Source organism: Cinclus cinclus, chromosome Z (genome assembly GCF_963662255.1).
Source record: "Cinclus cinclus chromosome Z, bCinCin1.1, whole genome shotgun sequence".
In the NCBI taxonomy this organism is placed as follows: Eukaryota; Metazoa; Chordata; class Aves; order Passeriformes; family Cinclidae; genus Cinclus; species Cinclus cinclus.
In genome coordinates, this window is record NC_085084.1 from 59,601,144 (window position 1) to 59,617,851 (window position 16,708).

Sequence of the window (16,708 nt, forward strand, 5' to 3'; positions counted from 1 at the left end):
ATGGAGTCTCCATTCTTGGAAATGTTCAGAAGCTGTCTGGCACGCTTTGGCAGCCTGCTAGAGGTGGCCTTGCATGAGCTTGCATGACAACCTCCAGAGGTCTGTCAACTTCAGCCATTCTGTGCATCAATGAGATGATGTTCTGGCTGTTAATAAAAAAGTCTTCATGAATATTCAGACATACTAACCTCAAAGGGAGAGTAGGGATTTTCTAGGCATGCCTTGAAATGTCAGAACATCTGAGACAACTGTCTGCACAACAAAAAACCTCTAAAAGTTACCTGTCAGTCCAGCTGTTCATACCTGTAGTTTTCACATCTGCCTAGTATAGTTTAAAATCCTGGTATACTGAACTTGCAAAAAGTGTGTTAGGCACACACACTTGAAAAAGATGGAAAAAAAAACCATTTGGTTTGCTGAAATGAGTACTGTGTATTCTTCTTGTAAAAATGAGACTTTGGCACATGGAAACCCAGACAGATAAAAAAGGTTTTAGCAAAAATCTGACCAAAAATAGCAAGAGTGTACACCAGGACACAGGAGGTTCCTCAAATAGATTGAGAAAGTGGTTGAGATGCCTCAGCACAGTAGAGTGAGCTCAGCTACAGAAGCAGCATTCAACCCTCCTGCAGCAGGAAAATAATGCTTTGAAGAGGTAAGAATTATTCTGCTGGTTGCCTGTCCCATAATGACAGGTGTTGTTCTCTGGTGTTGGCTAGTTGGGCAGCTGAATTGGCACAGCACACAACTGCTAAGAATTAATTAATTAATTTTGCTGCAAGCATGAATCTTGCATAAGACAGGACATAACAAAAACTAAGCTTGCAAAAAGTTCTAAAAGACCAGGAAGTAGCCTCATAAGCCAGAGGGAGTTTAAACCTTTTCTATAATTATTTTAATTTAAAATTAAAATAACCAGAATTCCTTTAGGCAGCAGTCTTCAAAATTCTGTGATTAAGGACCCAGGGGTCAATTGTTCAGTTGTTATTTTAATTAAATTGTTTTCAATGGTTTATTCTTTTACAGGTATCTTCAAATGGCATACAGTCTACTCCCTTGAATCTTGCAACTTACTGGAAATGTGATGCTAGCACTACTGATGTGAGAGTGGATTATAAATACAATCCAGAGTCTATGAATGTGCCTAGTATGCTGTCTAATGTCCAGGTTGTGGTACCAGTAGATGGAGGAGTAATAAACATGCAGTCACTTCCACCTGCAAAATGGTAATATTCTTTTCAGGATTTTTTCAAATACATTTCAGTGTATTCCTTAGGATATTCTTCAGGAATATCCTGAAGTATGTATTCTTCAGGATATTCTTTATCCTGAAAAATTTCACAGGAAGAAGTAGAAAAATGTGTAGTATCAGATGTCTAGAAATGTTGTGGTCTAAAGGAGATTGTGTGCAGCCAATTCACATAAACTGAAAGAGTTAGTGAGTACACATCCCAACTGTGCAATAATACAAGCCTTTATGAATTTTTCAATGTTTGCTTTCTTTTGTCCAATAGAATAGATAACTTTAATATCGTAATTTGAAATGGTTAAAAAACATTTTCTCTGTGTGTAACAATGTATTTTTATAAGGGGATTATATAGAAAAAGTAGCAAAGAGGGAGTTTTAAAAAAAGATTTCCTGATTGCTCTAACTTAAAAATTAGCTTCTAATGGAAATAAAACAAACCTCTGTAACTGAGGAGCTCTCCATAAACCAGTTAGCACTGTCTCTCAATTCAATGCAGGCAGATTATTAGACTAGCAGCTACCTGCTGAGCCTGCATTTACAGTTAGCACTTCAAAGTGTGACATAGATAGCAGGAAATTATGTTACAAGTTTGTGGAAACAAGCAGAGGGTAGTGGAACTAGGCAGAGTAGTACAGCCCTGGAGCAAAAGGTGAGCAGAATTCAATCACTGTGCCTGTACAACATGTTCATACTTGCCCATGCTTGCCCATTAATCCTGGACTGTTTATTCCCAAATGGTCTTTTAACACAAAGAGAGCAAAGAACACCAAGTTGAAGGAAGTTAGTCTTTATTAACCCTGTTTCTTATAGATCAGTTTATCTTACAAAGCAAGGTTTAAAAGAAAAATAAACATGATGCATTTACTAGGCAGATTATGATGTTTCTGGAGGCAATACAGTTACATGTGCTTGTTGGACAATGTAGTAATGGAACATAATTTTAAGTGGAAGAAGAATCCTTACAGGACTGAATCCATATTGACTTGGAATTTCAAGGAAACAGTACTTTTAACAAAATCTTAAACTTATTCTAAACAAGAACATGTTCAGTAACCTATCTGAATAACACAGCTGCACTGTGGTGAAGCCAGTCTCCCTGCCTAGGCTTCTTCCAGAAACCCTCTGTAATGAAGCCAGAGCAAAAACAGGAACACCCACCCAGAACCCAGTGTTAGTTGGGAAGGCCTAGGGACAGTTTATTTGTGAATTCACCTAGGCAACTTCCAAGACCCAGAATTGAGCCTGGCAAGCTGACCAAAAAAAAAAAAAAATCATTTATGTCAGAGGCAGGTATAGTATTTGTACTACCTGTACATGTACTACCTGTTCCATTTAGTGGGTTGGGTGGTGGGGTTTTGGTCTTTTTTTAGGAAAAAATACCGCTTTATAGCTTGACTTCCTGTGAATAAATGTGTGCTGCTTATGTGAGCATTTCAGTCCTGGTACGTCAATACCAAGAGCAATTTCAAACCTATCAGTACTTCAGGCTGCTCACAGGTTTAAGTTACTGACTTTCCTTCGATGCAACTGCTAGAAAGTCCTCCAGGAGTTAAAATGGCCTGTCAGCTTAGACATTCTTCATGCCCTTTTCTGCCCCTTTCTGGTGTCTGAAATTAGCCAGAACAGTGTGTACTGATGCCAATTAGTTTTACTAGAATGGAAATGGAATAAAATACTTGCTCTCAGGACTCTCAATTAGGGGAGAACAATCAAGCTGCTTCCCATACTACCATCATCACAAAGCATCAAGGCATAGCTTCCAGACTGCTTCCAGAGTAACTTACCCTTTAAGACTGCAGAGGGGTTTGAATTTTGGAGCCATAGGTGGGGACACAGGACAGCATTAAATGTGTAAAAAATTATTGTAAAAATGTGTAAAAAATTATTGTATAAAATGTGTAAAACAGTGTGTTCTTCCAAGCTCACTGCTCTGGAGTGATGCAGACACACCCTTCTCTTTTCCTCTTTTCCTCCTGCAGTTTTCTAGACTTACCTTAAAATGAGCAGATATTTTTATAGACTTTCATTTAGAGACATCTGTAATATACCAGTGTAAATCAAGGGAAATAAATTTCTAAACCCAGTGCTTGTAACTAACCTACCATTCTCTTACAGGAATGCAGACCAGATGAAAGCATGTTGGAAAATATCTAGCATTTCAGAAAAGTCTGAGAATGGAGGCAAGTTGAACTCTTTTGTTTTCCTTTCTTGTACAGAAAATTTTTAACAGTAAACAGGTGATCATTTTAGCCTCCATGCCCTCTAACTCCTTTTTACATATTTTCTTATGTTGTATCCTGTTTACTAGTTCACCTTCTTTGCAGTTAATTGTTCCTGGAAGATTCCATTATGAATGAGATATCAAAATATAAATTTAATTATTAGCTATACAAGGCAAAAGAATGAAGTACCTTGAAAATAGTTAGTAGTTCTAAAGTAGTTCAGATGGGATAAGAAATTATTGTATTCATTCTATTTGGAATTGAGCAATTACTTAAATGAAAATAGGTTTCACGTTTGTGTCTTTCCACACACAGATCATTTTGAAACATTAGAAGAAGGTAAGAACTGGGAGGTTTAAAAAAAATCCAAAAGTCCTGAGCTTAGATATATTATTCTTGATATTTTGAGTCTTGGTTTTGACCATAATGACTCCAGGAAAAAGCTTAATCTGTGCACATCTGCTCAGAATGGTAATTAATACAATATTGCATAAGGTACCAATAGCTGTCCTCTGCCCAGTGCCTTGCTCTGAGCCATAGTTGATGTCACAACCCCTGCAGTCTCTTCAGGTGCAGTATTTTTCTGAAGTAGTTTAGCAGCCAAAGCATCTCATCCTCAAAGCTTCTGTGGAGAAATGAACTGCTATTGTAAAGGAAAGGCCTTTAGTCCTGTTAAGAATTTAGTGAAGGGGATTGTGAAATCACAGATTTGCCTGTAACTATGACTGGTTTCATATAGAAACCACGAGCATTAGTAGAGAAGACAACTTCTATTCCTGCAAAGTTGTGGTTAACATTCCAGCAAAATCAGAGAGAATTGTATTGAGCACAGGTGATTAGTCTAGTGTACTTTATCCTTCACTAACCTCACAGTTCTTTGCTATTTGGCTTCCACTATATTGGATTAACCCTCTTTTTTTTTTATTTTTCCCTTTTCCAAACTCTATGACTTCTTTTAAAAGGAAAAACCATACTGAAACACAAATGCAGACAGATGAAGAGGAACTGTATACCTGCAGAGCAGCACAGAGTTAGCTGCTAGTGATCCAGTTTGCGTCTTGTGCATTGACAGCAGATTTTGCATATATCCCACTTCTGCTGTATTCCTTCTCTTACCACAATCTTTTCCTCCCCTTTTCTTTGAGTATAAACACATACAGTACTCAGTTCAGGAGGAAGTAATACTATGCTGATCTTGCACTTACAGAAGCAAAGGGAGAAGTTTCACAAACACTGTCAATGTCAGGACAAGTGTCTTCAAGTCTTTTTTCCTGGTGGACAGCATGATAAAATTTTGGGGTTTTTTTTATGGTCCAACATATTATGTGATCTGTCAGTTGGAGAAGGATAAAGCAGGGAACAAACTTTCAAAGCACTTGAATATATGAGTTTCCATGTTTAGAGTAGAAAGAATTTCCAGTTTACAGAAATACCTACTGAAGAAATTAAATTGATCTTAAGCTAAATTTATCACGAACAAGCCACTGTTTGAAACAATTTCTTTTAGTTCCTGCTTTTACCTCAGTAACATTTAAGTTACCAACTTTCCTTGTAATATAGCAGTCCTTATTGATAGGAATAGCAAGTTGTTTTAAAGTGAAATGATTCCATTGATTTTAATTTAAATCTCATTTTCCCAGCACACTTCACAAGAACAAGAAAAGACCTGTTTTAAAACTAGAAAGTAGTAGCAATGTGGGGATTTTGAAAATGCTTTTCATTGCCTACAGAAATGTACTAAAAGTAATTTTGAATTTTTATTGCTTTTATAGCAGTATAAAAGTGATGCCACTTCACCACTGTCTCTGAAAAATATAAACTGAAATTTGTGAGAAGTATTTAATCAGACCTTGTCTTTATTGGAAACATAGTCATTTCTTTCCTCTGGGTACATTACTGTAGAACTGCATTTCTTCCAATGTTTTTGTTCATGTACTTTCATCCAGACAGATCATGACAACGCTTAAATTTGTGATGTAATTTCAAATCTTCTAGTGAAAAGCAGATAGTATCTCCTATCTATCAATAAGGTACCATCTACCACAAGATAGATAGTAGTAAGTGCAAAATGGTAGTAAGTGCAAAAATGGTTAAAGGCCAATCAGATAAGTAGTAAGTGATTACCCACATTTTAGATAATCTTGCAGAAATTTATAGTGTTTCTCTTTAAGTCATTCACTAGTCATTGTCTTTAAAAGACCATTGAAAAAACCAGACTTGTATTCTTACCTCTTTTTAAAGTGTATGTAGGGCTGCCACTGGGAATAGATCTCAAAGGTCACCATCTTAGTTTCACTTCTTAGTACTAAAAATTTGGGGAGATCATTTAGTTCTTGCAAAATAATCAGCTTCTCAGTTTTGTTGTTTTTATAGGTTCTGGATCCCTCAGGGCAAAATTTGAGCTTTCAGGAGGACCCAGTAAACCAGCAACGCTTGCAGTGCAATTCATCAGTGAAGGAAGCACCCTTTCAGGAGCAGATGTGGAACTCGTAGGCACTGGCTATCGGCTTTCCCTTCTTAAGAAGAGATTTGCCACTGGTAAGACATTGACATGCTTATATATTCCAATTAATGTTATATATCCTCTAGTGTTAAATTCTAAAATATGAAACTGTTAAATAATAGTTGCTCTTTATTTGAAACATTTCTGACAAGTCAGTTTGGTTTTCCATAGTTATTCAAACTTCTCCAAGGAAAATATTGACAAAACCTGGTTTATCTACTGACTGCAAAAAACTTACCTTTGTTTTTCAGGACGGTATATGGCAGACTGTTGATGTACCTGTGAAAGTCATCAGATCAGCATTGCAAGAAACACACTCTGCCCTCTCTACTTTTCAAACACTATTTTAACATGCATTAATTTTTCCAAAATATTGACCTACTTTGAGGCTAAACTACAGAAAGTAAATGCACTTTTTAGAGTAATTTTGGAAACTTTTTATTACTTTACAATAGCACTGAAATTAACTTCAACACTGTCTGTAAATGATCAACTGCAATACTTGGGAAAATTTGCTGAAAAATTAGTAATTTTGTATAGAGGAGGTCAAAATAGTAATCCACAGTTGTAATGAAAGTATGAAATTTTTATGTTGTACTGTAAACCTAAAAATGTAGGAGCGCTAGTAAGAAATATTTGAGCTTTTCATAAGTAATACTCATTTTTCAGATTCTTTAATTGCCAGCTTTGAATTGACAGTTTATAAAGATAGCAGAGGCTAAGTCTCATGTAGTTCTTTCCATTCTTACCACAAGACCAACTGAGTTAGAGATCTATAAAAGTAAATTGATACCCATATATCATATATTATTAAAACATAAGTTGTTTTACATAGGGGTTTTTTAAATTAAGTGCAATGTGTTACAAATTGCAAAACACAGCAGAGATTTACTTCTGCAGTTAGTAAAATTTTTTGGGCCTTGTGATAGTTTGAGTTAATGCAGTAGATTTAATTTATTTTTATATTAATTGTGTAACATTTGTGCCTTTCAAATAAGCATGTGCCTATTCAATTTGAAACTCACGTGCCTCTCTTCCTTTTTCAAAGTTTGGCTCTTCATCAAGAAAGCATGGTGTTTGGATTATACACGCGACTCTATAAAAGTTCTTTTTTCAATTTATTTAGAAGTCAGGTTTGCAAAAACTGTAGTTTGTTTTAAAAGAAATTTAAAACACTGAATTACTTCCTCAAGGAATAATTGCAGTTAAATGTGGCTTTAATAAAGGGAGCTGCATCATGCAGGATTTGGAAATTTTTTATTAAGTAATTTTAATGTCACCAAAGAGAAGAATCTGAAAAATAAGTGAAGATAGGAAAAACAAACTTCTAAAAGCAGATAGTGTTACTCTTTGCTTTGGCTATAAATCTTCAGACTCTGAGTGTTTTTGGGGATGTGTGATGTGAATGTACACATAGTACTTCAGGAGGCATTTAAAAACGATATTTTATGGCTGCAGGATGACAAATCCTGTCATGTATTCTTTTTTGTTTAATATAACTAGCAATTTTGATATTTGTATTTTAATATAATCTGCTTGCTGCAGCCTAAGAACGGGGATGTGACACATTAGTAACAATTTTTTAAAGCAAGTCACTAATTTAGAACGTTTTCTATGTATTTGTATTACCAAGTTGTTCGTTTGTAATGTTGAAATCATAAGCATTGGAGCAAAATAATTAAATAACCTGCATGTGGCAATTTCAAATGAACATTTAGCATATCAGTATCTATTTCAAATTCTCTATTAAAACAGTAAAACATGCTTGAGTTAATTCATGCAAAGCCAGTAATGAATTGGACTGCTGAAGCTTTAGAAGAAATTATGCCTTTGTAGAAGCTGCATAAATTGTCATGTACACTAGACACTTTTGCTGGTGAGAGTTTCATTGTTAGTACTAAGAACATAGTGTACTGTAGATTTGATTGGAAGAGTATATTTTGCTAATCTTATTGATGATAAATTTACAAGTCATAAAATGGTAGCATTTTTATTGGAATTTCAGTTGTAACCTGCTTTACAATCAATCTGATTAACACAACAATATTTTATTAATGAAAACCCAAACCTATTATTGCTATTTTTAATCAAGTATTACATTAATCTTTAAGTTAAATGAAGTAGTTAATGTTTCAGCACTTTCAAACTAGCCTTCATTCAGGTGTTTTTCATACATTTGCATTGGGTGCAGGTTACAATTTTGAAGCCATACAAGTTTATATAGACATTTTGTAAAGAAATTCAAAAACAATGTAAAAAGTATGTGTAACTATCTGATCTTAAATAAAAAAAATATGTAGCAAGCTGGTTCTTGCTTGTGTATACAGCAATATCCCTTGTAGCTGCCTCCTAAGGAAATTAATTTGTAAACACAACTCTAAAGGATCTGAATTTTTATGAATTGTTACTACGTTAGACTGTAAATTAGAGCATACAAGTTTATCTTTCAAAAATTGTAAATACACTGAATTTTCAAAAAATGTAAATTTTAAAAATTTGCACCCATAATAAACATGTAATATATAATTTAAATACTGATTTATATTGCCTGTACTTTTGCAGTTAAGTTCCACTGATCTTCAAAGCAATAAGGTAATAGAGCAAAACCATGCCTGTATTGAACATTTGAAAAGATTGATTGTGAAATTATAAAGGGTAGAGATCATTATGAACTCTTTGGTATATTTAAAATCATCACAGAGAAGGTGGATGGAAATATGACTTCTCCAAAACATTTCATTTTTACTAAACTGGAATGTCTGAGATGTCTGTAGTGCCCTATGTCTTTACTAAATTGATTCACCTCACTAATAAGTCAAATTAGGCAAAACTGTGGATATATTTATGAGAAAAATCTTAACCTGTGAACATGAGCTTCTGTCTGTAAATAGTGCTATCAAATGCTCCACATTATATCTTCATTAATAAGGCTATATCTTGTGTGTGCAGGAGAAGAATTAGTGACAAGATTAAAGTAATTCTTTCTGATTTCTAATGTTCCACCAGTCAAAAAGGATAGACAGTTTAGTACTTCTTCAGTAGTCTGCATGATTTAGTCCTTCTAAGCTTTGAGCATCGCACAGAAGTTGAAACTGAACACATGGTTTTGAATCTGTTTCCTACTAATCCCAAGGCCTGTAGAGGCCTAGTAAGTAATGACTTATTAAATTCACTCTCTCAGCTGGTTGGATATCACTGCAATAGAGGTACCATTCTTGTCATGCAGGAAAGCAATGGTCCAAGGGCTTGATTCTTATCTTCTGCTGGCAGGCAGGAATGAAGAACACAAGTGCTTAGTGGTCAGACTGAATGGTCCATCTAACACAGTAGTCTGGTCTTCAACACTGGCCAAAGAACAGGCTAAAGCCTTGGAGACCTAATGTGTCATTTGCTTTCTGCTCCCCCAGCACCTCATTTATTGGTTAGGGATGTAAAAAGGGGATGTATTATTGGTTAGGGATGTGCTGCTCAGTTCTTCTAGTATTCATTGAACTTAAAGTGTAACAGATCTGACAGAGGCTGCTCTGGCACATCTGTTAACACTTGACTTGCACCCACATACTGTTCCCAACTGCTGCAAACTGGATCACTACTGTCCAAGCAGGTTTGTGATTATCTAAGTACATGATCAGGTAGTTTTTCAGGGAAACCTATCTCTACCACTGCCAAATAGCATTTATGTAGGGTATTTGAAGGAGCCAAGGTATTTGATTATGAACTGGAACAGCATGCGAATTACAACTGTGGTGAGTTTTGCTATCTAACTAAAAAGCAAGGTCTTGCATCATGGCAAAAAGAATTGCATTTCAAGTCTTGTATGTTTGCAAAGCTTAAGATACACAGATGTTAAGATGCCTATCTAGTTTTGCAATTGCTAGATAACTGGTTTCCATTTCAGTTGTTTTGAAAGGGAAATTATACTTAAGAGCATGCAAGAAAAAAAGCCAGGAATTCCTCCAAGCGTAGCATAAGCTAAAAACAGTTCAAAGTACTAAAGCATCAGATAACTTATCTACTGTTGAGATACCCTTGATTGGACTGATTACAAAGTCTCTCAACTGAAAACATAATTTTAATCTTTAATTCTACATATTATTACACCAGTAAGTATTCTTCCTCAGCTCACTTTGACCTGCATGTTTACTGACATGTTGATTTTTGGATTCTCCCTTAGTTCATTCAATAACCAATATAAGGCATACAATCTTAAAAGAATTAAATCATTTTAAAACATGAGAGGCCTCTTATGGATTTCTTACCAAACTCTTTAATTCTGCATTTTCTGGAACTGCTTTTTCACTTCCTTTGGAGTCAATTATTTTTGTTTTTAAATCTGGCATGGCTATTTTAACTACTGTAACCTAAAATATTATTTTTGTTTGCCATTGTCCCAGCTGAATTTATTTTTAAAGGTCTTGTTCTGTAACTTAGTTATAATTACTCAGGAGGTTTTTTAAAACATTTAATAATTATAAGCCATAAATCATGCCAATTTCCCTATTTGATTATTCAACTTTTTTTTTTTTTTTATCATGTCCCAACCTGTCTTCCTGAAGTTCTTAGTTCTTAAATCATGTTTTCTGCTCCAGAAAGTTAGCAGTGGTAATGTGTTCAGCAGTCACTCAAATCTTTCTCCATCCTGATTAAGGAAGCAGCCCATTTTTATAATAATTGCTGATTCTCCCCTCCAGATGTCTCCTCCTGCTCTACTGTTTGATAAGCTCCTTATATAATATCCACAGCCTTCCCTTCTGTTTCCCACTCTTATCATTGATAGGTTATATGAGTAGTTATCACTAATACAGAAATGTTAAGGCTGCCCCAGTGTTAGTACTGATGACATTGTGTCCAGGTAAGATGCACCAGTGCAGCTTGGGATGGAAGAAAACCAAAACCCAACAGTTTAAGCTCAAAAACCATGGTTTACCTTCCACCTGTGTTGAACTCTTTCTCTGGCCTTACAGGACCATGGATTTAGACATAGAATCAAAGGCAGAGAACAGACAGAACTTTCAGCCCCTAAGCACCTGACCTCATTCTTCAATGCAAGTTTCTCTTTCACCAGTGAGAATCCCTTGGCCTGTGTGCATGAGTCCCTTCTTACTTCTGTGCTGAAATCACAGATCCATGCTCTGAGTCACTTGATTAGAAACAGCAGACTGGATGTCTGCTTCTAGTGAGATTACAGAATAAATTTTGTTTTATTTCAGGACTAAAATGCAGATTTTTTTTCTCAATGTAAAAACTGTATCCTGTACATCTAGCACAAGAAACTTAGCACTCAGATGACCGCTGTTAGTCTGGCATAATTTCTTTAGATAGTACAGATGTAGTATAGAGCAAACACTACACTCATGGCAGAAAAAATAAGGAAATTACAGGGCAAAATGAATGTGGGCACAAGTGTTCCCTACAGAATAATGGGAAGAATATGTATTTGCCCACAATTTTCCCGTAGAGGAAGTGAATATGTAAAATAAATTCAGGATTATAGGCCATTAGAGCTACTTTCTTAGGATTTTGCAAGACATTTGAGACCACCAAACTTCTCAAAAGAGAAGTTGTATCTTTAATATGAGGTGAGAACATGGAGGGTGTCTTCTCCAACTACCTAGCTGTGAGCTAGAACTTGTCACTATTGCACTCACCCAAGTACCAGCCTTTGCTTACAGGAAACAGTAAGTTTCCCAGTGAGAGAAATATGGAACGTGCTCCCCCATTTTCGTCAGCTATGACCTTTTCAGACTGCTTCAGGTGGCAGTGCTTTTGCCAGCTGTTCCCCCAAGGGATCCCCAAAAAAACATGCATTAGAATTCAAGACAGTTTCAGCAAACAACATTTTCTAGTCATTCCTCCAAGTGATTCTCCAGCTCTAAACAGTCCTACAGTAACATGGTTTTAAAAAAGAAGCATGAAACCATAATCTGTGTTTCAGGAAGGACTTCATCCCTTGTACAGGCAGCAGCAGTGCAGTTTCTGGCTTTTCATGCTACTGAATGTAAGAAAAAAAACAGCTGTTGTTACAAGTTGTAACAAAAGCTTTTAAATAAGTGTTACACTGTTCTTGAAGTGGTAACTGTTACCTCAGCATCAGTTTATAAGAAAAAAATGTCTTGAGCTGTTCCTGTCCTTCTGGAACCAGGAACATAGACTCAACTATATCTTCTATCTAGGTCATCAGTAAAGGTGTTTGTACCAAAACACAGCAGGAGCACTAGTATCCAAAAGATATGTTCATTATTTCAGCTACTGACAACAGACTACTCTTGCCATTATTTTAGTGTGTGGAGCAAAAAGACATTGTGTTTATGACAAGCAGCACCAGTGTCCTGCTATGTACTCTTCACAGAAGCTGTACAGTATTCACAGCATATGGTGCCACACACAACAGAGTCTGAACAGAAAACAGATTTCTGCATGAACCCTGTAAAAGCTAAGTGGTAACTTGCCATCTCCTGCTACTTCATTCAATGATCTTTTCAGTTTTGTTTTGGTTTTTTTTTTTTTTCCTGAAATTGTAAAAGCAATAGAATATTGTTAAGACCTTGGCTGGTGTTCGTAAGGAACAATATCTTACCCATCCGTTCAGTCAAAGACTCGTTATAATACAATTGTTTTTAAATTCTTGTTAAGTCTCTTTTGGACACTTGCCTTTAGTTAAAGGATTTTCTATTCTCTTCAACATTTAAAAGTGTTCCATACTTTTTCTGTATCTACATTAAAGTTTAGGAAGCCCTTCTTTGCCTCTCTCCCAGCAAGGTAGGTGTTTTGATGGTTATTGCTGCTATTGTCTCTATATTTAGAGACGCGTGACTTGTATATTTACAACATATAAGCAAACCAGATGTTTACAAGTAATGATTCAAGTGAGTATTAGAAAGTATATACATATCTGCTTGTAATTCAGCTTACCAACCAAACATAAGTCAAAACCAGAAAACAAGAAAATTCCATTCTAAGTTAAGCCAACTGAACCAACTTGCAGGAGGATCTGGCAGATAGGGATTCCTCACCTAGGGGTAAAGACGGGATAGGGAATGAGATCTCCCAATTTAGGCAACAACACAGCACCAGCCCAGGCCACTTGTTCACTAAATCACAGTCAGAGACGGGGACTAAAAGCAGATGGCTCCAATGACATAAGGGAAGACTTCTCTTAATAGTGGCTTTAAATCCTGAAATTATAAACTATACAAGATTGATAAGAAAAGCAAATTAAACACAGGAGTAGGAAAGTCCATGGAGATAGTTTGACTGAGGGTGATAAATAGGTGCTTGCTCCAAAGCACAACAAAAATATTTAACTTCCACTATATTATGGTACCATACAGGTTGAAATGCCAGCATTGGTAAAAACAAAAAGAGTGAGAAAGAAAAGTATTAAGTAAATATTTTGCCACATCTCTTAAAGGTTATCTAGATCATGAAGTCACATGGTGAAAATACTTTGCAATCCAAGCGTATATAAAGAGAGATATGAATACATCATTTACTAAAGCTAAATATTTTTAAACCAGCATATCAGATAAAAAACATCCAAGAATTTAGGAAGTTGAAAAAGCCATACCATGGATCATTAATTTTTATTTCAGTGATTCTCAAATACTGGAAAATATTAGAAGATTAAAAGACAGATAACACCATTACAGAAGAAAATGAAGAAAAAAAGAAAAGGTGTCAATCCAAATAACTCTAATATAAAACTTGGTGAGAAAATTAAAAAACCTTTAACATAATTAGTGTCAGTCATGGATGTACCAAATAAAGGTCTTAAACTAATTTAGGATTAGGTTGAAAATCTGGATCATAAGAATAATAGGGTCAAAGGAAAAAAGGATTTATGTAAGATGCCTGATTTAGAAGTACACAACGTTGGGTTTATAACTAGAGCAATGCAAGAACATAATTAAAAAATTAGTCTTGAGATGTAACTGAAGAGGGAATCAACTTTAAACACCATTCTGGTGGACTCCTGCAGACTTCACAATATCTAATATTTTTACAATTACTGATGTTAAAAAACCTGAAGTTTTGCAGATGACAAAATGTTAGAGTACAAACATAAGCTAGATCTCAAGTGCAGTTTTTAACTACTTCACTGTCATCCAAAATGGCCGGAGGATGCCATAGTATCAAATAAGTTGGGACAAAATAACAACCCTTTGGGATAACCAAGGACTTTCCTGAACTATTCTTAAGTAATCCAGCACTAGATCTTGTGAAAAGTCTGCAGATCTTCATGGGATCACAGAAGATCTGAGGCTAGAGGAAACTCTGAACATCATCTACCCAGTTCCCACAAGCTCAAAGCAGGGACAAAGACCTGAAGTTTTACCAAACTTCCTGCAATCTCCATCCATGTTTTCCTACATCCATGACAGATCATATGAGACCCTTAAAGACAATTAAGATGTCTGATATTATTCAGGTACATATTATGGACCAATTCAAATATTCTTATCCCTTCAATTAGAGCTCTACCACAAAGCTGAATTCTATACACTATAATATAGTCACATACTGCACAGAGAAGACATAAACCTTGGTGAGGCTTCTTTCCTCAGATAAATCTTGCCTCAGATGTATCAGTGGTTCCTTGTTTTGAGTATAATATAAAAAGGAAATTTGTCTGAAGAAAAAAAAAATATTATCAATATTCAGAAATTCTTCATGGCAGATAGACCAATCCTCTCCCTTCGTTTCTGTCTCAAGGCTTTCAGAAATTACTTCCGGCTACAAATTTCCTGAATAAGTAATAGAAATCTGAGTTTGAGAGAATTCAACTACCTGCAGTGCCACAAAGACATTTAATATCTTTTAACACTGGGAAGCAAGTATCTTAGTGGTGTGGCAGTACCCTCCCATAGGTACTGTTAGTTAAAGAAAGGCTTTTAGCTCCAGTGCCTAGATACGTCATGCACAGACATGCACCTGCAACACTCAGAAGAAATAAACCTGCCTTACTTCTGTGATGATGAATTACTTAATATGGGAAAACAAACTTTGAGACTGCATGGAAATTAATTATCATCTATAACATCAAGATAAATAGAAAAAGTAAGCAAAACATCACCAAAAAAATCAGCTTAGATAAGGTGCCCACTACCAAAAAAGAAAAAAGCCCCAGAACAACCCAACCAAAATTACTTATACTGCATTTATAATCATGTGTGAAAGTACTGGCAATGAATAAGATAAAAATCCTTGCTTCTTTTTTCAAGTTTTTTAAACAAGATGCACCAACATGTCAAATGCAGAGGTAGAGAAAATTAATCTTAACATTATTCATTTACCTGCCTTTAAAATCTATATGGAGGCTATTGAAAAAAAAAAAAAAGCTGTTGGACTTGCAAAACCAGTGGAATAGAACACCAGTGATTTGAGTCTATTTTATATTGTCAAAGCCTAAGGAGTTACTTCATCTCAGCTTATATTAACCAAGGTAGAATAGTATTCCATGTATGGCAAAAGTACTGTTATCAGAAAAATAAGTTTTCAGAAGCTTTCCCCATATCCTATATAGCCCATGCCAGCCAGCTGTGAGATGGGTCTGCTACTGACAAGGCCAAGGCCATCAGTGGTTGTGGCAGAACCTCTAGGGTAACATATTTACAAAGATTAAAAAAAAAAAAAGTCATTGCACAGATACCATTGCAGCCACGGAAGAATGGAGGATCTTGAGACCCATAGACCCCTAGCACTTGTGACCCTGTGGAGAGCCCACACTGGAGCAGCCCATTCTTGAAGAACTGCACCCTGTGGAAGAGGGACCCACATTGCACCAGTTCTGGAGAGCTGTTGCCTGTGGGATGAACTCACACTTGATAAGTTCATGGAGAACTGTCTCCTGTGGGAGGGACCACATGCTGGAACAGGAAAAGGAGTCCTCTGCTAGGGGCAGGAACAAAGCTTGACTGTAACCCTCATCCCCTATCTCTCTGCACTGCCATGATGAGGAGGTAGAGCCTGAGGGAAAAGTGGTTTTAAGATTTGTTTTACTTCTATTTTCCCTGCTCTGATTTTGAGTGGTAATAAATTCAGTTAATTTCTCCAAATCAAGTGTGTTTTGCCCATGACAGTAATTAATAAATAAATTATCTCTCCCTGTCCTTATCTCAATCCATGAGGCTTGTTTTATCCTCTCTTCCCTGTCCAGCTGAGGAGGGGAGCAGCTTTGGTGAATTAATGGCTTCCAGCCCGGAAGTGAACAAAATACTTATCAAGCTAATAATGTTTGGCACACAACCTCAAAAAATTCTGCTCTACACTTTTATAGAAATATTCTTTTCTATTAGAATGTCAATCCAAGAGGGCCAAGTACAGCATCCTTAGCTCTGATATAGTACACTGATGGTAGAGGGTGACTATATCTCTTGTATAAACATTGATCCTTTTAATAAGACAGATGTAAACAAGCACATTTTGACTACTCAACTCAATTATATTCAGTAGTGCAAAAATCAAAATTATAGATGTCATTGTATACTTCCAAATAAATCCTCACCTCCCAGTTGGGACCTGTTCTCAGTCTGAGAATTCAAAGTCTCACTTTTATTTAAACTATGGGCAAGCACAAAACCAGCATCTACAGCTCTGTAAAACAGATTTGGATGGGAGCAGAAAAACATCTGGGTGGAGATCTCCAGCAAACAAAAATTCAAATGTCCCAGGTCACACAAAGTAAGCAGTCTGAGCTTGTAGCCTAGAAGTGAGCAATCAGCCCCTGGAGTAACA

General features: G+C 36.0%; 1 protein-coding gene across 3 annotated transcripts in view; it reads left to right on the forward strand.

Annotated features, from left to right (window-relative positions):
- FCHO2 (FCH and mu domain containing endocytic adaptor 2) overlaps positions 1-8,492 on the forward strand; it is an 82,055-nt gene extending 73,563 nt beyond the window's left edge. For all 3 annotated transcript variants that reach the window (XM_062513590.1, XM_062513591.1, XM_062513592.1), the window contains 4 exons: positions 1,027-1,226; positions 3,365-3,429; positions 5,845-6,009; positions 6,226-8,492. In XM_062513590.1, the coding sequence (XP_062369574.1) occupies positions 1,027-1,226; positions 3,365-3,429; positions 5,845-6,009; positions 6,226-6,248 (453 nt within the window). In that variant the 3' untranslated portion in view covers positions 6,249-8,492. The remainder of the gene's footprint in view (positions 1-1,026; positions 1,227-3,364; positions 3,430-5,844; positions 6,010-6,225) is intronic.
- The last annotated feature ends 8,216 nt before the right edge of the window (positions 8,493-16,708 follow it).